We start from the raw sequence: 27,880 nt of genomic DNA, 5'->3' as shown, positions 1-27,880 counted from the left end.
TCCTCCACTGGCTATGCCACTGCCACTGTTATTACTTAACGTAACGGAGCACAACTGTAAATTTTAACCGGTTTCTGTAAGCTCATAAAGGGTATTCCATTCATCCCCGCAGGGATCACATATATCAAAGCCAGTTGGTTGCGGCTTACTTTACCGCAGCCTGCTTGCGAACCTGAACAGGGGAACGAACTGGGATTTATCCCACATTCCTCATTGAAGGTCCATTGGATGTGGTTGTTGAGCTGGAAAAATAAAAGTAGATGAAAATATTGGCAAGATTGAAGCATGGGTTACAGTCCACTATGTCATAGGTCCGCTATGCCGAAGGTCTAGTGTGTCGAAGCCTTTAATGTCCGCTATGCCGAATATCATTTAATAAGGTTCGCTATATCGAAGGTCCGCCGTGTCGAAAATAAATAAGATTCGCTATTTCGAACCGCTAAGGCACCGCATCTTATTTGGTCATGTAGCACGATCGATGTCTGGTTAGGTACCGATGACTTTTTTTGTCATACCCTGGTGATGTAATAAATTGTCTTTTTTTAAATAAGAAACGAAATCACTATATGCAAATGTTTAGGGTACGGTACAAAGAGCCATCGGTATACCTATCGGGGCATCGATAGTTTTATGGGACCAGATTGGACGTTGTGCATTAGTCGATAATGAAATATAAACTTTCGCTACGTCGAATATGCAATCTCTAGGCCGAATCTATCCCTATCCCTAACCCTTACCTTAACCGGGTCCTTGACATTTACATTATAGCTAACCCTAACCTTATCCATAACCCAAAACCTAGCACTAGCCCTATAGGTCTATAATATTCGATATAACGAGCCTGGTTTCATTCTCGTCATAACGAACCTGATTTCCTATTCGACATAGCGGAACTTAGAACATAGCGGACCTTAGGGGCTATCATTTTCTCCGGAAGGGGGTCCCAATTTTCCAAAAGTCGGCGTCAATAACAATTGCGACCCCCTTATTTCGGCAACAAAAATTTTATGCCACTTCCCCTCCACCACCGATACACCCTACCCCCTAAAATTGTATTGAAATCAGTCATCATCGTCATTACCATCATCTGCCATCTTCATCACGATCATCATCATCTTCATCATCATCATCATCATCACCATCATCTGCCATCATCACCGGTACCATCATCAACATCACCATCATCACTATCATCACCATCACCATCATCACATTCAACATCATCATCATGACCATCATCATCTTCATCACGATCTTCATCATCATCATCTGCCATCATCACCGGTACCATCATCAACATCACCATCATCATCATCACATTCAACACCACCACCACCACCATCATCATCATTATCATCATCATCATCACCATCATCACCACCATTACCACTTTCATCATCATCATCACCATCATCTGCCATCACCACCATCATCAACATCATCACCATCATCACTATCATCACCATCATCACCATAATCATCATCATCACCATTAATAATGTTAACACTTCAGCTGAACTATTTGAAAAATTATTTCTTGAAGTAATTGACAGGCATGCACCTTTTAAAAAGCATAGAATTCGTAAAAAGTGTTCTCCATGGATCACCGATGATGTGCTAAATATGATGCGTAAACGTGACAAACTTAAACAAATTGCTATTAAATCAAGTAATGATAACAAATGCTGGGAAAATTTCCGTAAAATTAGAAACAAAACTAACAAACTTATAAAAGATAAAAAGAAAGAGTTTCTTAAACAAGGTTTTGATGCACACAAGAATAATATAAAAAAAAAGCTGGGAACATCTACGGCATATTGTTCCATCTAAAGGTAAAAATACAAAAATCTCTGTTATTAACTCTGAAAATGGCCTGGCACTAACTGAACCTAAGGATAAAGCAAATGAATTGAACAATTTTTTTGCCAATATAGGCCCTAAACTTGCAAGTAAGATTGCTAAAAATAACTTTTGTAATTATGAAGTCAATGAAAAGCAGCAAACTGATCAGTCACATTTTGAATTTGTAAATGTATCAAATGACTATGTATTCAATCAACTCAATAAGTTAGCAAATGATAAAGCTACTGGTTTAGATAACATTCCATCTCGACTACTGAAAATAGCATCACCAGTAATCACACCAATTGTAACTTATTTAATAAATAATTCTTTTGCATCATGTACTTTTCCTACATGCTGGAAACGTGCAAAGGTGATTCCTGTATTTAAAGCTGGTGATCCCAATGATCCTAGCAATTATAGACCTATCTCGATTCTAGTTGTAATCTCTAAAATTATTGAAAGGGCCGTGTTTGATCAACTGTACAAGTACTTAAATGTAAATTGTTTAATTAATATAAACCAATCTGGTTTCCGGCCATCTCACTCCACTTCTTCTTCTCTTATAAACATCACGGAGGACTGGTATAATGAAATTGATAAAGGTAATTTAATTGGATTATGTCTGCTGGATCTGAAGAAAGCATTTGACACCGTAGACCATAATATCTTCTTGAGTAAGCTTAAAATGTATAAAGTAGGTGAATATTGTATTAAGTGGTTTACTAGTTATCTTTCTGGTCGCACCCAATGTACATCTGTAAATGGGACTCTATCAGACTTTAAAGAAACTGTTTGTGGAATGCCCCAGGGCTCAATTGACGGACCACTTGCTTTTCTCATTTATATAAATGATTTACCAAATTATGTTTCTCATTGTAAAGTTAATATGTATGCAGATGATACTGTGTTGTACTATGCCTCTAACTCGTCAAATGATATCACGGAATGTATTAATAATGATTTAAAAATTATAAATAATTGGTTACAAAGTAATAAACTTAGTCTGAATACTGATAAAACTGAATTTATGCTAATAGGATCTAGACAAAGACTCAATACAATTAAGAACAGTGTTAATGAATTATCTATCAACATAAATGGTGTAACTATAAAGAAAGTTAATAAATGTAAACATCTGGGTGTAATTATTGATGACACATTAACTTGGAATGAGCAAATCAATAATGTACGTAAAAAAGTCTAAAAGGTATGTTCATGCTCAAACAATGCAGGGCAAAAAGTCTCCCTAAGGATATTTTATGTACTGTGTATAATGCTATTGTTCTGCCGCACTTAGATTATTGTAATGTTGTATGGGGAAATTGTGGTGTTACTGTTTCAAAGAAACTTCAAGTTATTCAAAACAGGGCTGCAAGAACTATCTGTGGTGCACAATGGGACACACCTAGCATAGATGTCCGTGCTGAACTTAATTGGAAACCATTAATTGACAGACAAAACTCAAATTGTTTAATTTTAACCTACAAAATCTTAAATCATCTTGCACCTCCTTATTTGAGGCATATTTTCAGTCACGTAAACAATACCTATAATTTTCGTCAAAGCCAAAGCAATGTAACTATTCCCCTGCCAAGAACAGAGTACAAAAGCGCAGTCTGTCATATAGAGGTGCTGTAAGCTGGAATGAACTAGAAAATATTATCCAAAACTCTCCAACATTGTATACTTTCAAAAATAATCTTAAACAATCATAAAGCCATGCCTGTAAGCATGGTATGTATGTAACCATACGTATCATTTTGGCTTGACAATTGATAATGTTGAGTTTGTAATATGTTTAAGTCTAGATAATAAGCTTTTGTAATTATTTGTTATTTTGTGTATGTATGTATGTTTATGCACGGCCCCAAGGAAGAACAACTTTTGTTGAATTGGGTTTTCCGTGTTGAAATAAAGTCTAATATAACACCATCATCATCATCATCACCATCACCACCATCATCATCATCATCATCATCACGGTATCATATTACGTACCCGAACAATTTGAGCTATATTCTGGTTAAGATCCGTTGCCGCAACGAATGAAGCTAAAGTGTAGGTATTCCCTGGAGGTTGTACTTCACAAACACGTGACGTTCCTGCTGCCTGCCTTTTTCTTCGGCGTTCATTGTATAGTCTGTGTACGTCATTAATATTAACGAAAAGTTCTCCGTATCTATTAATGAAAAACGAAAGCTTGAATTTTGATTGATTGTGGTTTTCTTCGACATTGAGACCGATTGATTATACAGCCTGTCTAAAAAAAAATGTGCAAGTGAAGAGCACCCTCTCTGGCAATTAGAAAATACCGTTGGGACATAATGCTTACATTAACGTCAAGGGTGTAGTCTTAGCTCTCAAATGCAGTTTGTTCTGTTCAATTTGCTTGTTTTAATCTCGAGATATATTTAGTTAAAGACGAAAGAGTAAAATCACAATTGTGCCACTTTTACTAGTAACAGTGATAGCATCAAGTTTATCAAGAGTTCCTTCGTGAAATCAAAAGAATGCATCAATTACAAAATACAAAATATTTTTGACTGTTTTTACTGTTTTATCATGATGCAGGAATGATGATTCTCTTTTTCCACTTAAAAGAGATTAAAAGATAAATAAATATTTCACATTCTGCTATAAAAATGGATTTCACATTCTGCTGTTTTGCATGTGCATGTCAATGATTTTTATCATGGTAAATACTGTTCTCTTAGTCACTTAAGACATGTTAAAAGACAAACAAATATTGCGCACTTATACATGTTATAGGTTAATGAACGCGTATTACTTGTTGGGAGAGATATTAGACAAAATAATGCACGCGTGCTGATATTGATGCGTCTAATGCATGCGCCCCGAAAGGAGAGTGCATTAGACGCATCAACATCAGCTATCATTGATTTACGTGTACAGCTCTCTTCCCTAGTAAAAGTGGCACAATTGTGATTTTACCCTTTCGTTGTTAAATAAACATATCTCAAAATTGGAACAAGCAACTTGAACAGAACAAACGCCATTTGAGAGCTAAGACTGCGCCCGTGACGTTGATGTAAGCATTATGTCACGACGGTATTTTCTAATTGCCAAAGAGGGCGCCTTTCACTTGCACAATTTTTTTTTTGAGACAGGCTGTAGAGAAAGAAAGGAGGCGAGACACACCAACCCCACCCTCCCACACACCCCTACACACCCCACCCACACATACACAGAAGAGAAAGTGAGGAGTGAGAGATACTTTGACCTCAGAAAAGGTAAATCGCACAGAGATCTGAAACTTCATCTGAATCTGATAAGTTACTGTATAGCACTCCTGATACAGGCAATACGCTGGCGAAGTTACGTAATTAATCGGATTAAATACCATAGCAATAGGTGAAAACAATTTTGAACATATCTCGCTGCACTACAAGCAGGTTACACTCATCACCTGTGTATGCCTGCAATCATAGATTGAATACAATACTGGTCTTTTCAGAGATACTAATCTTACAGGTGCAAGTGATCAGCATGATATGGTTCAATGCAGAGGTACCGCGTGAACGTATCAGTGCAGCGCGGTATAGAGGAATCCAAATCCACGCATTCCTACACCTGACTAGCAGCCTTTAGTTGGGTAGCCGTTGGGAGAGCGCACCACCAATGATTGCGCCATTGGATTACACAGGGAAATACGCACGTTTGGATGGCGTTTTGTCACTGCAAAAACGTAATATAGATAAAAAGTTTGGTATCAAATTATAGCTTATCACGTGTAGAATATTATTCTTTTAACAGAATATATTGGTGACCATCTACTTTTTTTGCTATTTGGCCGCAAAGAAAAAAACGTGCAAATTTAACCCTAAAAAATCATTCAATTTTTGAAACCGGACATTGTCAAAATTCGCGCCAAAACTCCATCTCTGAAATAAAACATTGGGACTTTTTCTCATATTTTGTCATGTAGACACTTGTCGGAAGCAAATGAGCTGAAAATGGGCAAATTTTGACTATACGTTTTGAAAATAAAGCCGCAACAAGCTCAAATAAGCGGTGGACTATTTTAACCGAATTTCACTGGTACATAAATCGTGGAGTGATTTGGTGGTGCGCCCTCTTATAAACGTCAATAGTTATCAAAATCCAATTTTTACATTTTTAAGTAAACTAGAGACAGTTTCTAGTCATTTCCCAAGATTTCATCCCTCTACGACTTTCCGTTCGGAAGAAATGGTGCTCTAAATATCAGTTCCGAATCACCAAAAGACCCAAATCTCAACGTGTTTATCAACATGCAGAAGTTTGAAGAGGTTGGACATAAAATTGAATGTTTTATGCAAAAAGATACTCTTTAATTTTAATTATTTTAATTGTGAAAAGTACTTTATGTGTGTACAAATATTTTTAATACCTTAAATATAGGCCTATTTACATAATTGAGTCAAATTACCCCCCCCCCCCCCTCTCGTTCTCTGTCTTCAAACTAGGCCTACTGATTTTGGCATTTTAAGCAAAAATACAAGTTTTATACGTTATTCTGATTTGGTATAAATCTATAGCAAAAGCGCTCATATAAGTAGATTTTTGATGCTTTTCTTAACGTCAGAGACCAGTATTTTTGATAAATAAAAAACATTATTGCTAAAACTAATCACAAATGTTATTTCAAGCATTTGCGAATGAAATAAAATGATTTATTAAGACTTCTGCCCTTATTCTATGTTTTTTTTGTAAAAATGCGCGTACATAGCAACACACTTTAAAAGCCGCTTATAAGAGAGCGCACCACCAATGATTGCGCCATTGGATTACACAGGGAAATACGCACGTTTGGATGGCGTTTTGTCACTGCAAAAAACGTAATATAGATAAAAAGTTTGGTATCAAATTATAGCTTATCACGTGTAGAATATTATTCTTTTAACAGAATATATTGGTGACCATCTACTTTTTTTTTATTTAAATGCAAAGAAAAAACGTGCAAATTTAACCCTAAAAATCATTCAATTTTGAAACCGGACATTGTCAAAATTCGCGCCAAAACTCCATCTCTGAAATAAAACATTGGGACTTTTTCTCATATTTTGTCATGTAGACACTTGTCGGAAGCAAATGAGCTGAAAATGGGCAAATTTTGACTATACGTTTTGAAAATAAAGCCGCAACAAGCTCAAATAAGCGGTGGACTATTTTAACCGAATTTCACTGGTACATAAATCGTGGAGTGATTTGGTGGTGCGCCCTCTTGGCTACAATGCACCCAAAATGTGAAATGATTCGGCCTTGGCGGAAATTGTAAACTGCATTCCATCACCCGTTTTACACCTTCCGCGAAAACACAGGTAGACAAAGAGAATGATTAAAGTTTACAAGCTTCTACATGGTATATTCGCTGTTGAAGTGACGTAATAATCGGATTAACTACACGCGGTATCTATGCATTGATGTACTTGCGAACAAAAGGACTATGTATGAATAGATGCGACGTGATTACCAGCGGAATTATCTCCATTATGTATATTATTAGCTATTATTCTATTAACCCTCCTCGTCCTTGCATCTTCTCTAGGTGTTAGGCGGCTTTTATTTGCACAATTGGACGCTCAAAACACCAGGTTGGTGCTAGCGGCTACCCAAAGATGTCCGACCAAATCCTGACCATGACTTGGCTCGTTGGATTCGTCTATATTCAAAAATTGTTTTCACCTATTGCTATGGTAGTTATGGTAGTTAATCCGATTATTACGTAACTTCGCCAGCGTATACGCCTTTGTTATGACCATGCATTTAAATGAGGCTCATGAATAAGTAAGTAGCTGTTGTGCAATACTCGTGTGTTTTATATTCATAGTTTGGCTATGAATAAAATATAACCTAAGTCTGCGCAAGCTCATTACGTATCTTCAACGTTGCCAAGTTAAGAAAATTCGATTTTTGTCAGTTTTTGTTTTCAAGGCGCAGATTGGAAGTTCAAAGCGCAGCTTACCATATAACAGAATATATTCAACTGCAAGTCAAGCAATAGGATTTTACAAATACCAAAAATAACGAAATATGTTCAAGGATTTGAGATATAATCATACCAATTGAATGTCAAAAGTAAATACACCACCATGATAGGCCCACGTGTTGTCTTTTTTCATTATGATAGCTAGGAATAAAATCAGTTCATCTCAACATGCAACAATGAATTTTCTATTCTATAGACGAATCCAACGAGCTAAGTCATAGTCAGGATTTGGTCGGCCATTTTCGGGTCCCCGCTAGCACCAACCTGGTGTTTTGAGCGCCCCATTGTGCAAATAAAAGCCGCCTAACACCTAGAGAAGATGCAAGGACGAGGAGGGTTAATAGAATAATATATACAATAGAGATAATCCGCAGGTAATCCCGCCGCATCTATTCATACATAGTCCTTTTGTTCGCAAGTACATCCATTTGTAGCGTTTGATATGGTGTATGAGACCGCCATGGTTGATCAATTTGCACGCTGGAATTGGAAATATTTCCAATGTTTCTATAGATAATTTGTTGGAAAGTATTAAAGACCCCCCCAAAAAAAAAATTGTAAATATAGGCCTATAAGTTTATGATTGTTAGCATTTTTTCAGAGAAGTGATGATTATTGATCATTTTTATTTAGTTTTTTTCTGTATTTTCGGTGGTTTTCTGAAGCCTGATAAGCAAGATATTCTGGTACAAGCACTACAAGCAGGTTGCACTCATCACCTGTGTATGTCTGCAATCAACGCTCTGCAGGGTATATTGTTCTATTGTTTCCGATTAGAGCGCTGACATATTGGAAAATGTTGCCAATCAATATTCATGAGAGTGTACACATTCAACGTCCAGTTTTCGAAATTGGGTGACTTGTGCTTGGCAGGTGCGAAATACACCTGACTGGGCTCATTAATTACGTAACGCACAACGGCATTGATGTCATCGAATGGCTGCTTAGTGCTGTTATGTGTTAAGTTTTATAATAATTATTAGGCCTATTACATTTATTTTCATTTATTTTCTTTCTCTGTATTTATTCTTTCCTAGGCCTACACTAACTTTATCACTCCCTCGCTATCCTTTTCTCTCTTGCCTTCTTCCCCCTCTTTCTTTTCTTTTTGTCCTCTCTCACTCTCCCTGTCATTCCAATATAAATAGGCCTATGTCCTTATCTTTCTATTATTTTATTTACTTCTCATTATTTCTTTCTCTTCATTTGTCCTTTTTCTCCCTTCCTGTAGGCCCCCTCATTCTCCATATCCCTCCTCCCCTTTTCCTCCCTCATATCCCCTCTCAAGACTTCTCACAGGGGCCAATCTTCCCCCACCCCCTTCCACCGCCGCTATTTCTATGCCAATCTCCTTCTTAAAATAAAAAATAAATGGACATTTGTGAAAAAAAAACCTTTATAGACCTATACTTATTAGACTTCTCCGTAGTCCACTTGCCAATTGTGCACTACTCTGGCTATTACATTTAAGCTTAAAACTCTGATTTAATTAATGAGTGCACAATATAGATTTTCACAACTGATCTTTTCAGTCACCGTACGCCCTCTGTTTGTTAGCTTCCCAAGTGGACTACTGACTTTGCCTTGAGAGTTAGGCCAATTTCTGGCCTAACTAAAATTGGTGATGATGTAATGCATCTTTAAAAATGAATCTGGCTTGTGATTGGTCGCCCAGATCTCGTTATTGTTTAAATCCTCCCGACGCATACTGGTCGGATACTGGTACCATTATAACTATACATGGTACACAACTATCTAGGGAATGCGGCGCTTTTGTGCTGGTGGATGAACGTATGCATCTAGCGCGTATTGTACCACCATGCTTAGTCTTGTGGTTAGATTTGATTGATAAACAAGTATGATTGACAGTGTGTGAGTCCCGGGGTAAAATTCTGCTTAAAAGTGAAAGTCCATAGTCGGTTTTTCGGATAATAAACTGGCAGATTCTAAAATTAGAGTTGTTCAGTATTGAAGTGTCATTATAATTATGCCATTATGATATGTTGCATTCAATAATATAAGCCTACGTAGGGCCTATACTTTACTTTTACTGTCACAAATATAATTATATAGCCTAAACTTTTTCATAACCATTTTATACTAGTATTTTGATGTAGGCCTACTAAATATCAGTATAATTTCGAGTTCAACTGAATGCGTTCATCATGATTAATAACATTTTTATTTATCAAAAATCGACTATGGCATAGTCTATATACTTATACGTACATGTATACGCAGCGATTACCATTATAGAATACTATAGAAATGTGAACCTGGCAGCTAATACATTCTGATGTGTAGTCGATCAGCAGGGGCATTCAATTTATTTAAATGAAGCGTCTAAAGTCAGGTGGGTGGTAAAAAAGATTATCGACAACTAAAGCCTCCATTATAGACTTCAGACCCGCACAAGCGCACATTTTGGATACGTGAGTACAATGGTACCACTTCACATATGACTGCCCTTACACATGACTGTATTATGGTCACTTATTTATACACGTCTGTTGGGTAAAGCGTCAATACGATGCCGGATCAGTGACCAATTTAATGGCGGAACCCATTCACTGCCCTTTGTTCGAAACAGTACCACTTTTATGAATAGCCTGTCGCAACTTCTAATCGGCATCAAACGAACAAAAGATTATATAATCTATTGCGACTCTATTTCTATTTAAAAGCTCTCTTTGTCTGCAATCATAGATTGAATACAATACCGCTTTTTTCAAAGATACTTATCGTACAGGTGCGAGTGATCAGAATGATATGGTTCAATGCATAGATACCGCGTGTAGTTAATCTAATTATTATGTCACTTCAACAGCGAATAGACCATGTGTGTTTTGCCGAAGGGAACTGTATTGTGTTGTATTCTTTTGTAGTGTGTTTTCGCGGAAGGTGTTAAACGGGTGATGGAATGCAGTTGAAAATTTCCGCCAAGGCCGAAACATTTCACATTTTGGATGCATTGTAGCCGACGGGGACCTAGCTCGAGATACTCTAGCTAAAATACAGGTTTACATTTACTATCTTACATTATCTTGCTGTATTTCAGCTAGAGCTCCAAACGATAAGCTTCCGGGTTTTTTTGGAGAACAATACTGTTACGTAAGATGAAGAAGAAATTCGCCTCGGAGCCCGCCCTACTCATTATTTCATTGTACTTATTGCAATTTGCCTCCACACATTACGTAATCAACACAAAGCTTTTGTGAGGATTAGTGAGTGGATAAGAAATTGACAGTGGAGGATACGAAGGACACGCCGATTGTTAGTTGTCAATCATGAATTGCCGCAACGTATTAATATTTTACTGCATGGCATTCCGCAAACACCAAGACAAATTATGCCGTATTTTTCCAAAGATCATCTCATATGAAGTAAGCTGAATGCGATCTGTACTTTTGTAACATTCCGATCGCTTTTGATCACCTATTATCGGCGAATTTGCTTGAAAACACGTGAGTTCATATTGTGTAAACATAATTAGCATAGACACAAATGAAATAACGATGCAATACAATGCAATTTGAATGCGCAGCAGATCTATAGAAATAACGTTGCCCGGTTTTATGCAGAATTAGACCCTGTCTGCGGGGACCCAACTAAAGGCTGCTAGTCAGGTGTAGGAATGCGTGAATTTGGATTCCTCTATACAGTAGGCCTACAGACTCTCGACGTTCAACAATAGTATATCTATAGGCCTATTTAGCCTGGATATTTTGAAAGATAACTCATAGCTGAATTAATCACATCGCTGAGCTATTAGCGATTGGTTTTTAGCCAATCGCTCACCTGAGCTCGAGCGCGAGTATAAGTTCAACTTGTTTTGTAATTTTGCAGCTACTCTCACTAGCAGCCCGTATATGTATGCCAAAAAACGTTTGCCCCACCCGCTTCAACCTGCCACTCGACTTTTTCGTTTGTGCTCTTCCCTTTTGGCTTTCCAAAAATTCTTGGCCCTCCCCCAATTTTACCCTCCCCAGGGCTCATAATTATTGCACATCCACTTAATATTCATGTAAAAATTATACTATAATTAAAGACCGAATTAAAAAGACTAGTTAGCGTATGACGTCCTGTCAATCAGACCAAAAATGCTGTACTGCGCAGGTCAGCAACCAATCACGTCGCGCCTTTGACCTGACGTCAGACGCAAACTAGACTTTTTAATCGGGTCTTCAATTATAGCTCACTCTTGAAGGATCATCTCTTCTTGTTCCGGTGTAAACGGTATCACAGTTCGATTATAGAAACGTTCCTCACTTAGCATCGAAGGTTGGTATGTCCCTCCCATATCGGCCATTAAATTGTCATAATTTACTTGCGCCATCGCCATCTATAAAAATCAATTTCAAGTTTTGTTATATGTGATGCAATCAAGCAAAATCAGTCGGAACTCGAAAATATTAAATTTTCAGTTTATTATATAACAGTAAAAAACATTTATAAAGCTGCATTTCCAGAAAACCGCACAAAATTTAACAACGGTATTCCAAAGATATCCAAAACAAGAGGAAACAAAAGGAAATATTTCCTTTGTTTGGCTATATCTCAAAATCAATACTGATTTTGCTTGATCGCATCACATATATATGCTAGTAGGGTCCAACTCATACAAAAATTCATAGTATTTGCTTGGTCAATTAATATATCGCATCACCTTAAAAATGATATTGAGAAAAAACATTCCAAAATGCACAGCCAGTATCCCTCAAAGCATTGCGTTCACTAATTTAGCATGCGTAGTGACGCTTTATTTAAAGCGGGAATAAAACCAAACGCAACAAAAAAACTTGGAAGTTCAAGAAGCCATGGAGATAAGAAGAAGGGGGAGCAAGACCTTGAACAAAGAGGAGGGTGTATACTTCCTAAGCCACGTATACGACCCACTTTTGAAGACTGAAAATGAGTCTAAGCAACACCGGAAACCAGACTCCCGGGAAAGTGGATCAGATGACCATATCAGTCATATATACCTGATGAAGTCCTCCGATGTGAAGGACGAAATATTGTAGTGAGTACAAATTCACTTGGTTTTGTCAACAAAAAATGTCATTTCGTTTATGAATTAAAGGCTATATTGTTTGCGAGTTGGCTCCTGGACTCAGATGCAACTTTTGAACGGTCTCTTTTTTACATAATGAACTGAACATGACGATGATGCTATTAAATACACATACCTTTTTACATTTTTATTTTTCCTAAAATATTTTTGTTCGATTTATTTAAAAACAGTGTTAGGGGAAACTTTTAAAGTTAAGGATCATATATTACCTGTGGCACACTAAGTGGCGGTATCGGCGGTTCGTGAGAGATTACAGGACAGTCTAAACGGAGAAAAAATAGAGAACATTATTATATTTACAATTTACCAGAATACAGGATATAGGCTACCAATTTATACTCATCTAGTCCAGTATAATAACGGGGTTTAACCCTAAAACTACGAAAAGGGGGGAGGGGTTTGTACCCCCTCCCTAAGATATTTTATCCGTCATAAAAAACGCACTCTTTTACGCCCAAACGACCTAAGCTAATCGTAGATCCAGCCTTTGCGCTCATTTTAGTGATAAAGTTTTAACTCCAGCACCATACCCGGGGTAGGACCGGCCATTAAAGATGACCAGGGGGGATGAGGCCCCAATGATTTTCATTTCGGCCTTGTGGAATTATTCCAAGAGCTACTGACTTTTTACTTATAAGTTAGGTGAAATATTCATTTTCTTCTATATTTAGGTGCAAATCGCATTTTTGTAGAATTTTTAGCCGAAAATCAATTTTGCCTATACTTTTGTACATGGCCAGAATTTCTCAAATTTGCATGGGCGCCCTCATATTATGACGTCATAGCGACAATATGTGGGAAATGTTTGTACTTATTTTGGTATCACTGGATAGAGGAGACCCATAGTTATACATTAGCACCAAATATAACAGTATTTACATTTCCTTTTGGAGCCGGATGATGGTATCGATTTATATCGATCTTTTAGCAATTTGGCGCGAAGCTCAAATTGGTCTAGCTGGGCGTTGGTCTGGTCAGTGATCGTTGCCAGCTCGGCCAGTGCGGACAGTAAATTTGTTGTCGGGAGTTCGTTTGAGGAGATTGGAAATTTACAGCGATGAGTGTAGAGGATCAAGACCAAGGTGTTGCAGGAGCATCTTCAATTAATAGGCCTAATCCTGCTTTATCAGCCAAACAAGTGGCGGAGATTGTAAAAGCTGGGGTTTCTGAAGCGTTGGGTTCTTTTCAGGTGAATTTTGACAGGGCTATAAACGCCCAGAAGAAGGAGAGTGAGAAGGCTTTATTGCAGGTTGAATCATTAAAGAAATCAGCAGGATTACAATTTAGATTCAAGGGCAATAAAGCGCAATTCGAGTTTAACGAATCTCTTTTAAAGTTAGTCGGAGAAGCCCAAGAGAATATTGTGGAAGGTTCGCTAACAACAGCTAGTGAAAGTCTAAATTCGGTGTTCAACGAACTTACCAAGAGGAATAAGTTGGTCCGTATAGCGGATAAGTCGGAAGGAGGTGAGTTTTTTATATTTAGGTCATAGATATAATGCAAAGATAGCATATAGAATGGTTCGTTTTAGTTTCAGAATTGATTTTAATAGGTGTTACGAATGATTTAACCTAGCATGATTAGTATTACATTATTGTAGCCTGTCCGCTTGGATACGCAGATCGATTTATCTATGGTCAGTAGATAGGATGAAGATAAGAAATCAATTTAATTTTAGTTTAAAAAAGGAACTTGGGTGCGATACAACTGAAGGTTTACAGCTTTATTGAGACTCATCGAGGAGTAGGCCTACGGGTAGGTATATAAGGGTTTTCAAGCGCACAATTATAAGAATTTTGGTATTTGATTATAATTGGTTGTTTATTGGTAGGTTGGTCCGTGGTGGACGAATATCTGCAGGACGATCTAGCTGAAAACAGTGATGATGAGAAACGCATCAGGATGGCTCAATCTAGGGCAGCGGCTAAGAATAAGAAGAAGAAATCAAGCTTGCCCAGGTCTAAGCCATATTCTAAGCCGTATTCTGATTCAAATGCTAGTGGTTTTGGTAATCAGTCTTCTTTTCGTGGCTACTACAATTCAAGCTATAGACCGGCAGTTAGATCGGGTTATGCTAGAGCAGGAGGATATGCCAGCTCAGGTCCGAAGCCCTCTGACATGTGTTTTAGGTGCGGAGGAGTGGGGCACTGGAGGAGAGAGTGTGGAGGGTACAAACAAACGTCCAGTGTCAAAGATGGCGGCGCACATGGCGTTTCCCAGCACCAGCAGTGGTAAAGGTAAATCGATGAATTGTATGATATTATAAAAATGTTGTGCAAATTTTGTTTTGATTATATGATCTGGAGCTGTCAGATATTATTTTGAGTAGAAACGGGTTTTGTTTATTTGGTGTTCATCGACTGAGGGTGGTTCTTCAGCGAAGTTCTTTACACGACATCACATTCACAGTGCAGTATTTTTTGTATACATCACATGACATGTTTGTAATGATGTGTAGTTTTCACGTTTTGCGAACAATGCTCAGAGTTATTATTCTGTCAGGAAGGTGTTCTTGTTTATTGACATTGACAAATTGGTATATTGAATTAGTTTTTTCCGGCCTTATTATATCATGGCATGGTGTTATTGGCAATGCTCCCATAATTGTTTTCCTTGATGCAGGAGCAGATGGTCAAGGTGCATTCACAGATTCAGAAGTTGTTTCGGGACAAGAAGAGACAGGGTACGATACTGAATTTTACTATCAGAACTTTTATGAATATGAGCAAGGATCAGCGGAACCAATTGTAAGAGGTCGGCTTAAAGCGTCTATTGACTTTTGGGAAGACACCATTCATGCATATCCTCAAGTTTTAAGTGTTATTAAATTTGGTTATAAGCTACCTTTTGTGGATACTCCTCCTACAGCATTTTTTAAGAACAATCAATCTGCTTTGAAGAATTCAGACTTTGTCGCTGAAGCTATTTTAGATCTTTTATCAAAGAATTTGATTAGCGAGTCATTTGCACCTTCTTATATTGTTAATCCGTTAACTGTGGCAGTTCAAAGTTCTGGTAAGAAAAGGTTGATTTTAGATTTGCGATTTGTCAACCAATATCTTTGGAAAGACAAAATTAAATTTGAGGATTGGTCAGATGCTTTAAAATATTTTAAGAAAGGTGATTACATGTTCGCCTTTGATTTAAAATCAGGTTATCACCATATTGATATTTTTGACGAGCACACAAAGTTTTTGGGATTTGCATGGGAATTTTCAGGCAGAGTTAGATATTTTTATTTTCTAGTTTTACCATTTGGTTTAACCACCGCACCGTACATCTTTTCTAAGTGCTTGCGACCTTTGGTCAGGTATTGGCGAAGTGAAGGTATTTTCGTAGTTTTGTATCTAGATGATGGATGGGGTAGAGAGGATACGGAGGAGAAGTGCCGTCATACAGCGCAGAGAGTGAAGCGAGATTTGATTGATGCAGGTTTGGTGCCAAATACGGAGAAGTCAATTTGGTGTCCTTCGCAGGAGTTGGATTGGTTAGGTTTTTCATGGAATTCATGTGAGGGTTCTTTGAAAGTTACTCAGAGAAGAGTAGATGATTTATTGGCTTCCATTCGCATCTTGCAAGATAGTTTGCCTAAAGTTTCAGCCCGGAAGTTGGCTTCCATTACAGGGAAGATAATTTCTCTTTCTCCAGTGGTAGGATCAATTGTAATGTTAAAATCTAGATTTTTGCACATGGAAATCTTGAAACGAGTCCAATGGGATCTGGTGTATTCGTTATCTAGTGATAACAGGTTGATAGAAGAGTTGTTCTTTTGGAAATTTCAATTACGTAATCTGAATAAACGCATGTTACTCACATATTCCGTACCGCAGGTTCTTATTTATTCAGATGCTAGTGCATCAGGTTGTGGTGCTTGGACAGTGGTTTGTGGTGGTAAGAATTTTCACCAGAATTGGGAAGATCATGAGGAAGGTAAAAGTTCAGCTTGGCGTGAGCTGAAAGGTGTAGCACTTGCTATTGAAGCATTTGCTGATTCTTTAGCAGGTAAAACTGTTAAGATGCATACAGATAATGAGAGTGTGGTATCAATTATTATCAAAGGTAGCATGATATACGAATTGCAAGAGTTAAGTCTATCCTTATTTGAGTTTTGCAAGGCGCACAGTATCAGCCTGCAAGTGCAGTGGATTCCTAGAGAGGAAAATACAGTGGCGGATTGTCTTAGTAGACAATATGATTTTGACGATTGGGGAGTTTCGCATGACTTTTTTGGTTTCATGGACAAGTTATGGGGTCCGCATGGAATTGATCGTTTTGCGGATAATTTCAATTGTAAATTGCAAATTTTTAATTCTAGATTTTGGTGCATTGGTACCAGCGGAGTGGATGCTTTTGCGAGAAATTGGGCAGGGGTCAACAATTGGTTGGTTCCTCCAGTGTGTTTAGTCAGCGAGGCGATCAAACATCTTCAGGCTAGCAAAGCGACAGGGACTTTGGTAGTGCCAGAGTGGACTTCGGCCTTGTTTTGGCCTTTACTTTTTTCCAGCAGTAGCCCTTTCAGACATATGGTTGCTGAAGTGATCAGATTTAGTAATCCAAAGTTCATTTTTGTACAAGGGAAGAATTCTAATTCAGTTTTGGTACTTCCAAGATGAGAAGCGCAGTATTGTGCATTAGGCTGCAGAGCCATTGATTAGTAGTGCATTGCACTCAGGGCGTTTTCCCATTACCGCATGGTTGGGTTAGAGAATGTAAAACCGATTGGTTTTTTCTTTAAGTCCGTTTGGACACTGTAAGTATGTGCAGCTTTGTGTAATATACAAGATTGTATATATGTTTGTTGACATAATATTTTTGCATATTTTGATGCAGGGATGACCAGTATAGGCGTGTTTTGGGAGAGGTGTTAAAGGCGTCTCGTGCCACTAGTACAGCAAACAAGTATTCTAAAGCTTTCTCTGCTTGGCAAGAGTGGTGTTTGGTGCACAGCGTTTCTCATATGCCGGCCAGTCAGGATGACATTTCAAGGTACTTTATATATTTGTACGTTGATCAAGCACCTTTTTCCAAAATAGAGGCTGCTTTTTACAGTTTGAAATGGCATCATGATTGCAATCCTGAAGTAAATAACAATCCATGTGATTCAAAATTTCTCCGATGTTTATTGGAAGGTTTGAAGCGTCTAAAAGCAAAACCAGTTTCCAAGAAGGATCCAGTGACTCCAGACATTCTCAATAAGATTGTTTTCAGATTTGGAATGGGTTCCAATCTCATGCATATTCGTTTGTGTGCAATTTGTTTAATTTCATATGCCGGTTTTTTACGGAACGATGAATTGATAAATATTCGAGAATGTGATGTGGAGTTTGGTTCTTCATTTGTCAGAATTTTTCTTGTGAAGAGTAAAACTGATCAATACAGGGAAGGAAGTTGGGTGGTTATTGCCGAGACGGACTCTATAACATGTCCCGTTAAGATGTTAAAACGATATATGCAATTAGGTTGTATATCAGGCAGTGAAATTTTTTTATTTAGACCGGTTACTTTTTTCAAATCAAAGAATGTGCACAAATTGAGGGATGGTAAGATGACATATAGCAGGTGCAGAGAATTATTTAAGGAAGCGTTAGATAGCGTAGGCGTAGATGCAAAAAAGTTTAGTTTGCATAGTTTGAGAGCGGGGGGCGCTACAGCAGCCGCTTCAGTGGGGGTGCCAGACAGGTTGTTTAAGAAGCACGGAAGATGGAAGTCAGAAGGTTCGAAAGACGGTTACGTGAAGGAATCCTTAGATAACCTTCTTTCTGTTTCTAAACAATTAGGATTGTAGTGTAAGCAATTTTCAGAGCGGTTGGCGCGCATTTGGTTGTACGTAATTATAAAATTATTGATATTGATTAATTTAAAGAGAATGAGATTAAGAATAATAATGATGTGATTCTGTGAAGTTTAAGAAATACATTTTGTTGTTGCCTTTCATTTATTCGCCCGTTCTTTATTTCGTGATAAGAGTAGGGCGGAGTGTCCGTCCGTACTCACAGCTGACGAGCGATATTCCCCTGTTTGAGAAACTGTGTTTGTCATGTTTGTCAAAAACCAGAAGTAGGCGCAATAGGAAATTGTTTATTTCCGATTGAGCTTGCGAATTAGGAAATAATTACATTTCCTTTTGGAGCCGGATGATGGTATCGATTTATATCGATCTTTTAGCAATTTGGCGCGAAGCTCAAATTGGTCTAGCTGGGCGTTGGTCTGGTCAGTGATCGTTGCCAGCTCGGCCAGTGCGGACAGTAAATTTGTCAATTTATGTTTTAACGTTTTAAGGTTTTATCTTTATATATGTAGATATAACAGTGTCAAGTCTGCAAAAAAGGGCTTTTGAGGAAGAGGAAGGGTCATGTCAGGTCAAGTTTCAAGAGTCAATCATGACATCCTTAATTTGTTTCTAGCAGGCAGGCAGGAACATATTGTAGTATTTTTTAAAGGAAAGCTTAAGGTAAGATAATATATTTTATTATTTCCAGTGAAGTCAATAGACTTTATATTGAGGGTTGCAGTTCTTTTGAGGTACGTGCCTAAGTAAGTAGGTAGGTATGGTGGTGGGCCTCTCGGGCCTACGCGCTTCTTTTAGCATTATTCGCCCTTAGTAGGGCGGAGTGTCCGTCCGTACTCACAGCTGACGAGCGATATTCCCCTGTTTGAGAAACTGTGTTTGTCATGTTTGTCAAAAACCAGAAGTAGGCGCAATAGGAAATTGTTTATTTCCGATTGAGCTTGCGAATTAGGAAATAAGACAATTTTGTATCCCTAGGACTCTACCAAATCGACTTTTTAGTTATGCCGGGTAGTTATGGTCCTATAACATATTGAAGATCGATCGATCAAAGTTCAACACAGACGTCAAATTTCAAAGTTGCTCAGATTTGATTTAAAAGCATACCCAATTAATTCTCTCATCTCAAGGGTTCACCTTTTCGGTAAATCCATAAGCCTTTGTGAGTACTGAGATGTCGTCATTTGACGTCACGCCGATCTGCGCCGATGCGCACATCGTTTATCGAACATCGTTATTGCGAATCGCAAGTCGGCGTGACGTCAAATGACGACATCTCAGCTGTACTCACAGAGGCTTATGGGATTTTAGGTGAATTCGGAAAAGTAATCTTGATTTAAGGGGGTCATGTACAAATCAAAGAGGTTACCCGAGGTCAAAGGTCATCTAGGGGTCAAAGTTTGAGCAATTGGGCTCAAACTTGGTGCAAATAATCCTCAATATGAGGGGAACATGAAATAAATTAATCTGTGGTCAAAGGTCATATAGAGGTTAAACCTTAATGTTTGTCCGATTGGGCGTTTAGCGTTGTAAAAAGAATCCTTAACATGTCAAAAGTTTAAAGAGGGTCATAAGAGGTCAATCATAATCGTAGACTGCTGGTGCTCTCAGGTAGATAGGGCCTATGGAACCGACTAAAAAAAAAAATTTTTAAGATATTTTTAGTAATACTCACTATCAGTAACAATAACATTGAAACCACAATCCATCATATTCCCAGATCCATTATCTTTATATATGTAGATATAACAGTGTCAAGTCTGCAAAAAAGGGCTTGTGAGGAAGAGGAAGGGTCATGTCAGGTCAAGTTTCAAGAGTCAAGCATGACATCCTTAATTTGTTTCTAGCAGGCAGGCAGGAACATATTGTAGTATTTTTTAAAGGAAAGCTTAAGGTAAGATAATATATTTTATTATTTCCAGTGAAGTCAATAGACTTTATATTGAGGGTTGCAGTTCTTTTGAGGTACGTGCCTAAGTAAGTAGGTAGGTATGGTGGTGGGCCTCTCGGGCCTACGCGCTTCTTTTAGCATTATTCGCCCTTAGTAGGGCGGAGTGTCCGTCCGTACTCACAGCTGACGAGCGATATTCCCCTGTTTGAGAAACTGTGTTTGTCATGTTTGTCAAAAACCAGAAGTAGGCGCAATAGGAAATTGTTTATTTCCGATTGAGGTTGCGAATTAGGAAATAAGACAATTTTGTATCCCTAGGACTCTACCAAATCGACTTTTTAGTTATGCCGGGTAGTTATGGTCCTATAACATATTGAAGATCGATCGATCAAAGTTCAACACAGACGTCAAATTTCAAAGTTGCTCAGATTTGATTTAAAAGCATACCCAATTAATTCTCTCATCTCAAGGGTTCACCTTTTCGGTAAATCCCATAAGCCTTTGTGAGTACTGAGATGTCGTCATTTGACGTCACGCCGATCTGCGCCGATGCGCACATCGTTTATCGAACATCGTTATTGCGAATCGCAAGTCGGCGTGACGTCAAATGACGACATCTCAGCTGTACTCACAGAGGCTTATGGGATTTTAGGTGAATTCGGAAAAGTAATCTTGATTTAAGGGGGTCATGTACAAATCAAAGAGGTTACCCGAGGTCAAAGGTCATCTAGGGGTCAAAGTTTGAGCAATTGGGCTCAAACTTGGTGCAAATAATCCTCAATATGAGGGGAACATGAAATAAATTAATCTGTGGTCAAAGGTCATATAGAGGTTAAGGTGGTATTGGATGCATTTTCTAGAAATTAGGAAATGCTTTGAGTATGTTTTAAACAGATTAATTGAGTAGGGTAAAGTACACTGATCAATATTCCTTTTGTTTGGAGCAAATAGGACATACGGTTTCCATAATACATCAATTTATATATTCTTTGTATCCTATTGTTTTTCTCAATAATCAATATAGTTAATGAGCTAAAAGGACTGCAAAGGCTCATTAATATGTAATTTTTGCCAATATTTTGCTAAAATTCAATGCATAAATGTTCAGGGTACTTTTATTTTGCATACTATTGCCCTGAAACTTGGTCAAAGTGTTTCTAATATGTTCTAATGTATTATATAGTGAACCCGCCCTCTAATTTGCATATTTGCATAAATAATGAGCTAATTTGCATAAATGCTAATTAATTATGCAAATATGCAAATTAGGGGGCGGCTTCATTATATAATACATTAGAACACATTAGGAACACTTTGACCAAGTTTCAAGGCAAAAGTATGCAAAATAAAAGTACCCTGAACATTTATGCATGGATTTTAAGCAAAATATTGGCAAAAATTATATGTTAATGAGCTTCTCCGGTCATTTTAGCTCATTAACTATATTGATTATTGATAAAAACAATAAGATATAAAGAAAATATAAATTGATATATTTTGAAAACCGTATGTCCGATCTGCTTCAAACAAAAGGCATATTGATAGATGTGCTTTGCTCTACTCAATTAATCTGTTTAAAACATGTTTAGAGCACTTTCATAATGCCTCCATAACCACCTTAAACCTTAATGTTTGTCCGATTGGGCGTTTAGCGTTGTAAAAAGAATCCTTAACATGTCAAAAGTTTAAAGAGGGTCATAAGAGGTCAATCATAATCGTAGACTGCTGGTGCTCTCAGGTAGATAGGGCCTATGGAACCGACTAAAAAAAAAAATTTTTAAAGATATTTTTAGTAATACTCACTATCAGTAACAATAACATTGAAACCACAATCCATCATATTCCCAGATCCATCTCTGAAACTATAGCTGACTCGTGTAGACCCCACACTAAACAGATCGCCCCGCGTGTGTGATCTGTCTACCAACCGTGCCTGACTGCAAATATCTATGGTCGTAGGCTCCTCAAACACAACTCTGGTAGCATCGCTGTGGCTTGTCCGGCGGCAGATTTCTTTCCAGATTGGAAAAGTTGCGGCACACATTGATGGCCTAACTGTGAAGACATAATGCAAAATGTGGGAAGGATCAGCTTTGCTCCAGAACATCAATACCTATAGTTGTCGATATTTAGCATAATTGAATATATATAGATCATTGTCCCTTAAGCCATGATACCCGTTCAGCGAGTGAACGGCGTATAATTATCTGTGCATCAATTTTATTTAGAGCGATATATTGCCTATGCTTTGATAAATAATTCCCTCCTTGTTGACTCTCCAATCCGCCGAACGTAGCCAGGCTCGTCTCCGGCTCCTGATGTAGGCCTACATAGTTTAGATTGGTCAACATGGTGGCGAATATAGGCCTACTGTCATCATGTCTTGCATGTGAATTATATTCAATTATACTTATTATGCTGCAATGTGACTCGGGTAAGACTTATTAAGATATACATTTATTAGTTTGATCCGTTTGTCTGATGATGTAAATTCACAATAAATTTCTTAAACACATTTCTATTTCATTTGGTTCATTTCCTGTTAGTCATTCCCTTTGATTATCCCTCTTCCTTTGGGACTTCAAATCCGGTACCTCGCTCTTTTCCTTTGGCTAATTCCCAAGTTAGCGTCATAATTAGGATTAGGGTTAGGGTTAGTGTTAGGATTAGGATTAGGGTATACTGTCTAGTATAGAGTTGGGGTTTATATATAGTACTTTTATTGGGTTTTTGGACTAATAATGGTCTCGCGGGGCAAGACAGCAATGCATAATCTTAATCTTTACACCTTAATTTCTATCATTCTTCACACCCTGCCCTTATCGGGGGCTAATTTACAATAATAAGCTTGATCGCTATTATTTTTGAGCGCTACTTAATTGTGTCTTTGTAGCCCTGCGGGGCAACCTTGAACAATATTGTCTTAGAGCGCAATTGTTGTTGACCAATTAAATTGTACGTATTTCCATACGCAACTCTAGCACCCTATCACATTAACATATTGCTCGCCGCTTAACGCTTATACCGAAAATTTCGGTATTAGAAGTTTCATATAATTGACCCCTTCTAGCCGTTGATGTCGTTTTGGCTTGGCTAACTACAATCAGGCATGGATAAGCAAAGCCAGTGTGCACAACAATCCTCGTTTTCAGTGTACACAATCGTCCTCGCTTTCAGTTTTCTGCTTCGATAATTCCGGTCTGATTTGAGTAAGCCGAGCCAAAAGGCCATCAACGGCTGGAAGAGACCAATTATAACATGTATAAGAAGAAATAAAACCTCATATAAAAACACATTCAGAGTTAGCTGTCGCATCCGTCAATGAGCTATTGGTGCTCTATAGCCTAGGCTTATGCCACACTAATTCTGTGGTGGCATATGCCTATTCCGTGTGTGCTTCGGCCTACATAACATGCTTGCATACACATACCTTCTACAATGATAATATTAAATGAATATGATGCCGTGTTGCCAGATGGGTCACCATACTGATAGGTCACTGGTGTTGTGCCTACTGGAAAACACTGTCCAGGAGTGTGAGATCTGCTAATCAAGTTGGCTATTCCCGAGTCGTCCGTTGCAGGTGGTTCGACGTAGGCTACGCGTGTGCACTCCGTGTTGCATGATGTAGACAGCCTAATATCGGGAATCCGAGCGATGGATGGTGCAGTTATATCGCGTGGACCTGCAATAAAATGCGGTAATAGTCATGCATTCTATAAAACAGGGTTAATAGTCGCAGTAGCCATGGTGGCGTACAAATCTTAATTTTAATTTTTAATGCAAATCGCACATTATTAAAGTATTGTCAAAATATTTTACTAAAATATTTGGTCAAATTGGCCAAAAATGATTTGCAATCAAATTTTAACATTTTTAAAATGTTGTTGTAGTGCCTTTTTTTTTAAATAAAGGGAGCAAAATCGGTTTTATTTTACCAATTTAGTGATAAAATATAGGTCACCACTGACTAGCTTATTTTGAAAGGTAACTTTTAGTGAGGATGGAGCTGAAAAAACACCCCTTTCTCTGTCTAATCGAATGGCTCTCCTCGTCAGTCCGAAACACCGCTAGTCCGAAATTTTAGGGTTAGGTTTAGGGTTAGGGTTAGCGTTAGGTTTATGTTTAGGGTTAGGGTTAGCGTTAGGTAAGCTTAAAATTCGGACTAGCGGTGGTTCGGACTGACGGGGTTTCGGACTAACGGGATGTACCCTAATCGAACATTTTATCCGCGTTTGCTGCATAGAACTATACGAATTGTCCAAGCTTGAATACAAGTCGTTACTAGTGCAACCACAACCAAAGTATTGCGACAGTCAATTTAATCAGGTAACTCCATTTTACCGTTGAATTTGACCCAAAGTTTATGCTCACGCACAGAAAAGAGCGTCGGTTTAGTACCACGACTTTAATGATTTTTGGTTACTTTTCTATGGAATTTGTTCAACTTTGACACTGACTGAAGGGAATACAGAACAGGAATAAAAACTAATTCAGGTTGAATCTTCTCAGAGGGTGTATGAAATTCAAATGGAGCTGCCAAATGTGTTCATTCCATTTGAAATTCAAACTCCCCCTGTGGGGGACATTTCCAAAATCTTCCACATTTTAAATGGAATGGTCCAATTCCATAATATTCCGATTATAATTGGAAACAATCAATCATCACCTTCAGTATTTTTTAAAAGCTAGTTCCGCATTCTTTTTTGTCTTTATTCCCGCCAATGCCATATAAATATAGACTATTTAACTGAGCTAAAAGATAACGAAATATTGTTGGAAGGAATACGACAAAAGTCTGACAGGTCACGGTCACAGAATCTATTGTCAAAAACGGGATTGTATTTGGTCGCCCAGGTTTGGCAACTATTATCATAAAGAATTAAGAAGAGGTCATTCCGCGTTTAACCAAAACCAACTTTCCAAAGTAATATCACATATACACCAGGCACAAAAAGAAACTCGTCAGTTATAGTCATCATTGCTGTTCAACATCCTGATAATTTTGGATTATTCTGAAATATACATTTTGTTAATTGGACTTTGCTTTCTCATTTGACACTCTGTTCGTTAAAAAGCCAAAATCAAAAGTTGCAATTTTTAAGATTCAATTGTGCCTGTTACCATGGTTACATTGTGTGCTTTATCATGTTTATTGACTGGGCCGTGGTGCTTGTCTGCAATACAATGATGCGTTCCCATTGAAAATCGTTGAAATTGCAACTTTTGATTTTGGGGGTTGACGGTTTGGAGGCGCATATCTTGGTCAATTCTTGCTTGATTTTAACGATCAGGGTGTCAAATGAGAAAACCAAGTCCAATTAACAAAATGTATATTTAAGAATAATCCAAAATTATCAGGTTGTTGAACAGCAAGGATGACTATAACTGACAAGTTTCTTTTTGTGCTTGGTGTATATATCTTATGGTTCCACTCCCAACGCAAAAAGTTGAAAAATGTTTTCGAAATGGTAATATCAATTAGCCTATTATTTATATCAGGCTTTTGAGCGATACAATAAAACTGTATATTGAACAATATTTTCAAAATACCCCGATGCAATACAATATTTCTCGATAGAAAAATATTGCACTCGTCTTCGACTCGTGCAATATCTCGTCTTCGACTCGTGCAATATTTTTCTATCTTGTGCAATATATTCTTGTATCACACTCAAAGCCATTCAATATTATATAAATATGTTTTGGCAAACATTAATGGGTGTATGGATTTCAACTGGAATTGCCCAATTAAACTATCAATTGAGAAAACGACTTTGTCTACATTGGATGCCAAGAAAAGCCTGGTAAACAGTAATTTACAATTGTTGATTAAAATAATATACTAGAGCAACTGTGCCCTTTGCAAGGGCACGAGGTAAGTTAGGCGGATGACTGTGATGATCTGATCCAGCAGCAACACTGTGCTGGATGGATAGTATTAATTTTAATAAGACTGTGTCATTAATTGCCGTTTTAATATACCTTGATCGTAGAAAGCTGGCATTTTGAAAACTTGACCTTTGACCTCTGTATGACATCCTTAATGACCTTAAATGAATTTTAAAATAATTAAAACATGTTAAGAATGTCATAAGGATCATTGCATTTAAATTTCAGCTCAATTGAAACACTTTGAAAACTTGACCTTTGACCCCTTATTGCCCCTTAATGACCTTAAATGAATTTCAAAATATTTGCAACATGTTCAGAATGTCATAAGGATCATTGCATTTAAATTTCAGCTCAATTGGAGCATTTTAAAAAAACTTGACCTTTGACCCCTTTATATGGCCCCTTAATGACCTTAAATGAATTTTAAAATATTTTAAACATGTTTAGAATGTCATAAGTATCATTGCATTTAAATTTCAGCTCAATCGGAGCATTTTCGGTTCAAATGACCTTTTTTGACCCCAGTGACCCCTTGGATGACCTCTGACGTTAAACAACCCATAACTTTTGTAGCCAGCTACCCAATACTGCTTGTGACGGAGTTTGGTCGAAATCCGATCAAGGATGTGGCAGAAGAAGCAAATTGTGAGAAAGAAAGAAAGAAAGAAGAAAGAAATGGCAAGAAAGAAATAAGTTAGGCTGCACGCCTAACTTAAATAGCAGCATTGTGGATGTATAATATTCCTATCCAATCATACGTTCTTTTTACCGATAGCTGTACAAATACTACAGGTTTAACGAATTACTGAAGCAACACCTGAATAACCACCTGTACGGGTTTGACATTGACTGCAGTACACTCTACGTGTTATTTCACACACAAAATGTTTCATTAATCTATGAAACTCGTCAAATTATGTGAATTTTATTTACCATATTTACGACCCTCGGATTCCAAAACAATAAATGAAATGCACAGTACCTTGAGCGTAAATTTGCGTTGGAATCCCTACAAGTATTATGAACATGAAAATGGCCATGGCTGGTCCAGCCGCCGGTAAGCTGTAATCGCGTTTATTAAATATTATTTGAGCGTAAACTGAAATTGCGGTAGGTTTTTGAGACAAAACAAATCGTATTATTTTCACACAATGGGCACCATTAAGTGTGGTGGTAAAGGCATAGCGCCACGGTGTGAGATTTAAGCCCGGGATTTAAGGGAGTGGGGCAACTTAGGACAAATTTGAGCAAAAATGTGATAAATGATTAAGCTTTTGCCTAAACATATTCATCACAGGTATAATAATAATAATAATAATTTATTCTTATATATCGCATTACATCAAAGACCACAAGGCGCTTTACAATTAAAACATGTGTACGTAAAAACAAAATACCCAT

General features: G+C 37.7%; 2 protein-coding genes across 3 annotated transcripts; one reads left to right on the top strand and one right to left on the bottom strand.

Annotated features, from left to right (window-relative positions):
- On the bottom strand, positions 1 to 27,644 carry LOC140140990 (uncharacterized). Its single transcript, XM_072162765.1, has 7 exons — positions 27,462 to 27,644; positions 24,015 to 24,269; positions 22,388 to 22,639; positions 13,115 to 13,167; positions 12,034 to 12,176; positions 3,844 to 4,024; positions 1 to 242 (listed from the first exon to the last, which is right to left on the bottom strand). The coding sequence occupies exons 1-7, from the start codon at positions 27,517 to 27,519 to the stop codon at positions 36 to 38; spliced, it is 1,149 nt and encodes a 382-aa protein (XP_072018866.1). The 5' UTR covers positions 27,520 to 27,644; the 3' UTR covers positions 1 to 35.
- On the top strand, positions 13,781 to 19,258 carry LOC140140989 (integrase/recombinase xerD homolog). 2 transcript variants are annotated; one of them, XM_072162763.1, is made up of 4 exons: positions 13,781 to 14,371; positions 14,737 to 15,142; positions 15,528 to 15,588; positions 17,736 to 19,258. In XM_072162763.1, exons 2-4 carry the CDS (start codon positions 14,788 to 14,790, stop codon positions 18,688 to 18,690), a joined length of 1,371 nt encoding a protein of 456 aa, XP_072018864.1. In that variant the 5' UTR covers positions 13,781 to 14,371; positions 14,737 to 14,787; the 3' UTR covers positions 18,691 to 19,258. The 2 variants fall into 2 exon arrangements, with proteins under 2 accessions (XP_072018864.1, XP_072018865.1); XM_072162764.1 differs by lacking the exon at positions 13,781 to 14,371 and having other exon boundaries at positions 14,620 to 15,142.
- Positions 27,645 to 27,880: the final 236 nt, after the last annotated feature.

Source organism: Amphiura filiformis, chromosome 19 (genome assembly GCF_039555335.1).
Source record: "Amphiura filiformis chromosome 19, Afil_fr2py, whole genome shotgun sequence".
NCBI classification, from domain to species: Eukaryota; Metazoa; Echinodermata; class Ophiuroidea; order Amphilepidida; family Amphiuridae; genus Amphiura; species Amphiura filiformis.
Note: the sequence above shows the minus strand (reverse complement) of the source record. Positions and strands in the feature narration are given on the sequence as shown.

What these genes read in the sequence shown, in the direction of transcription:
- LOC140140989 (XM_072162763.1), top strand. Translation starts at nt 14,788, where the DNA reads ATGATGAGAAACGCATCAGGATGGCTCAATCTAGGGCAGCGGCTAAGA. An exon ending in CAGCACCAGCAGTGGTAAAG is followed by an intron (nt 15,143 to 15,527) that starts GTAAATCGATGA and finishes TCCTTGATGCAG; the next exon opens with GAGCAGATGGTCAAGGTGCA. An exon ending in TCGGGACAAGAAGAGACAGG is followed by an intron (nt 15,589 to 17,735) that starts GTACGATACTGA and finishes ATTTTGATGCAG; the next exon opens with GGATGACCAGTATAGGCGTG.
- LOC140140990 (XM_072162765.1), bottom strand. Translation starts at nt 27,519, where the DNA reads ATGGCCATTTTCATGTTCATAATACTTGTAGGGATTCCAACGCAAATT. An exon ending in AACGCAAATTTACGCTCAAG is followed by an intron (nt 24,270 to 27,461) that starts GTACTGTGCATT and finishes ATTTTATTGCAG; the next exon opens with GTCCACGCGATATAACTGCA. An exon ending in CGCCACTTAGTGTGCCACAG is followed by an intron (nt 12,177 to 13,114) that starts GTAATATATGAT and finishes TGATTTTTATAG; the next exon opens with ATGGCGATGGCGCAAGTAAA.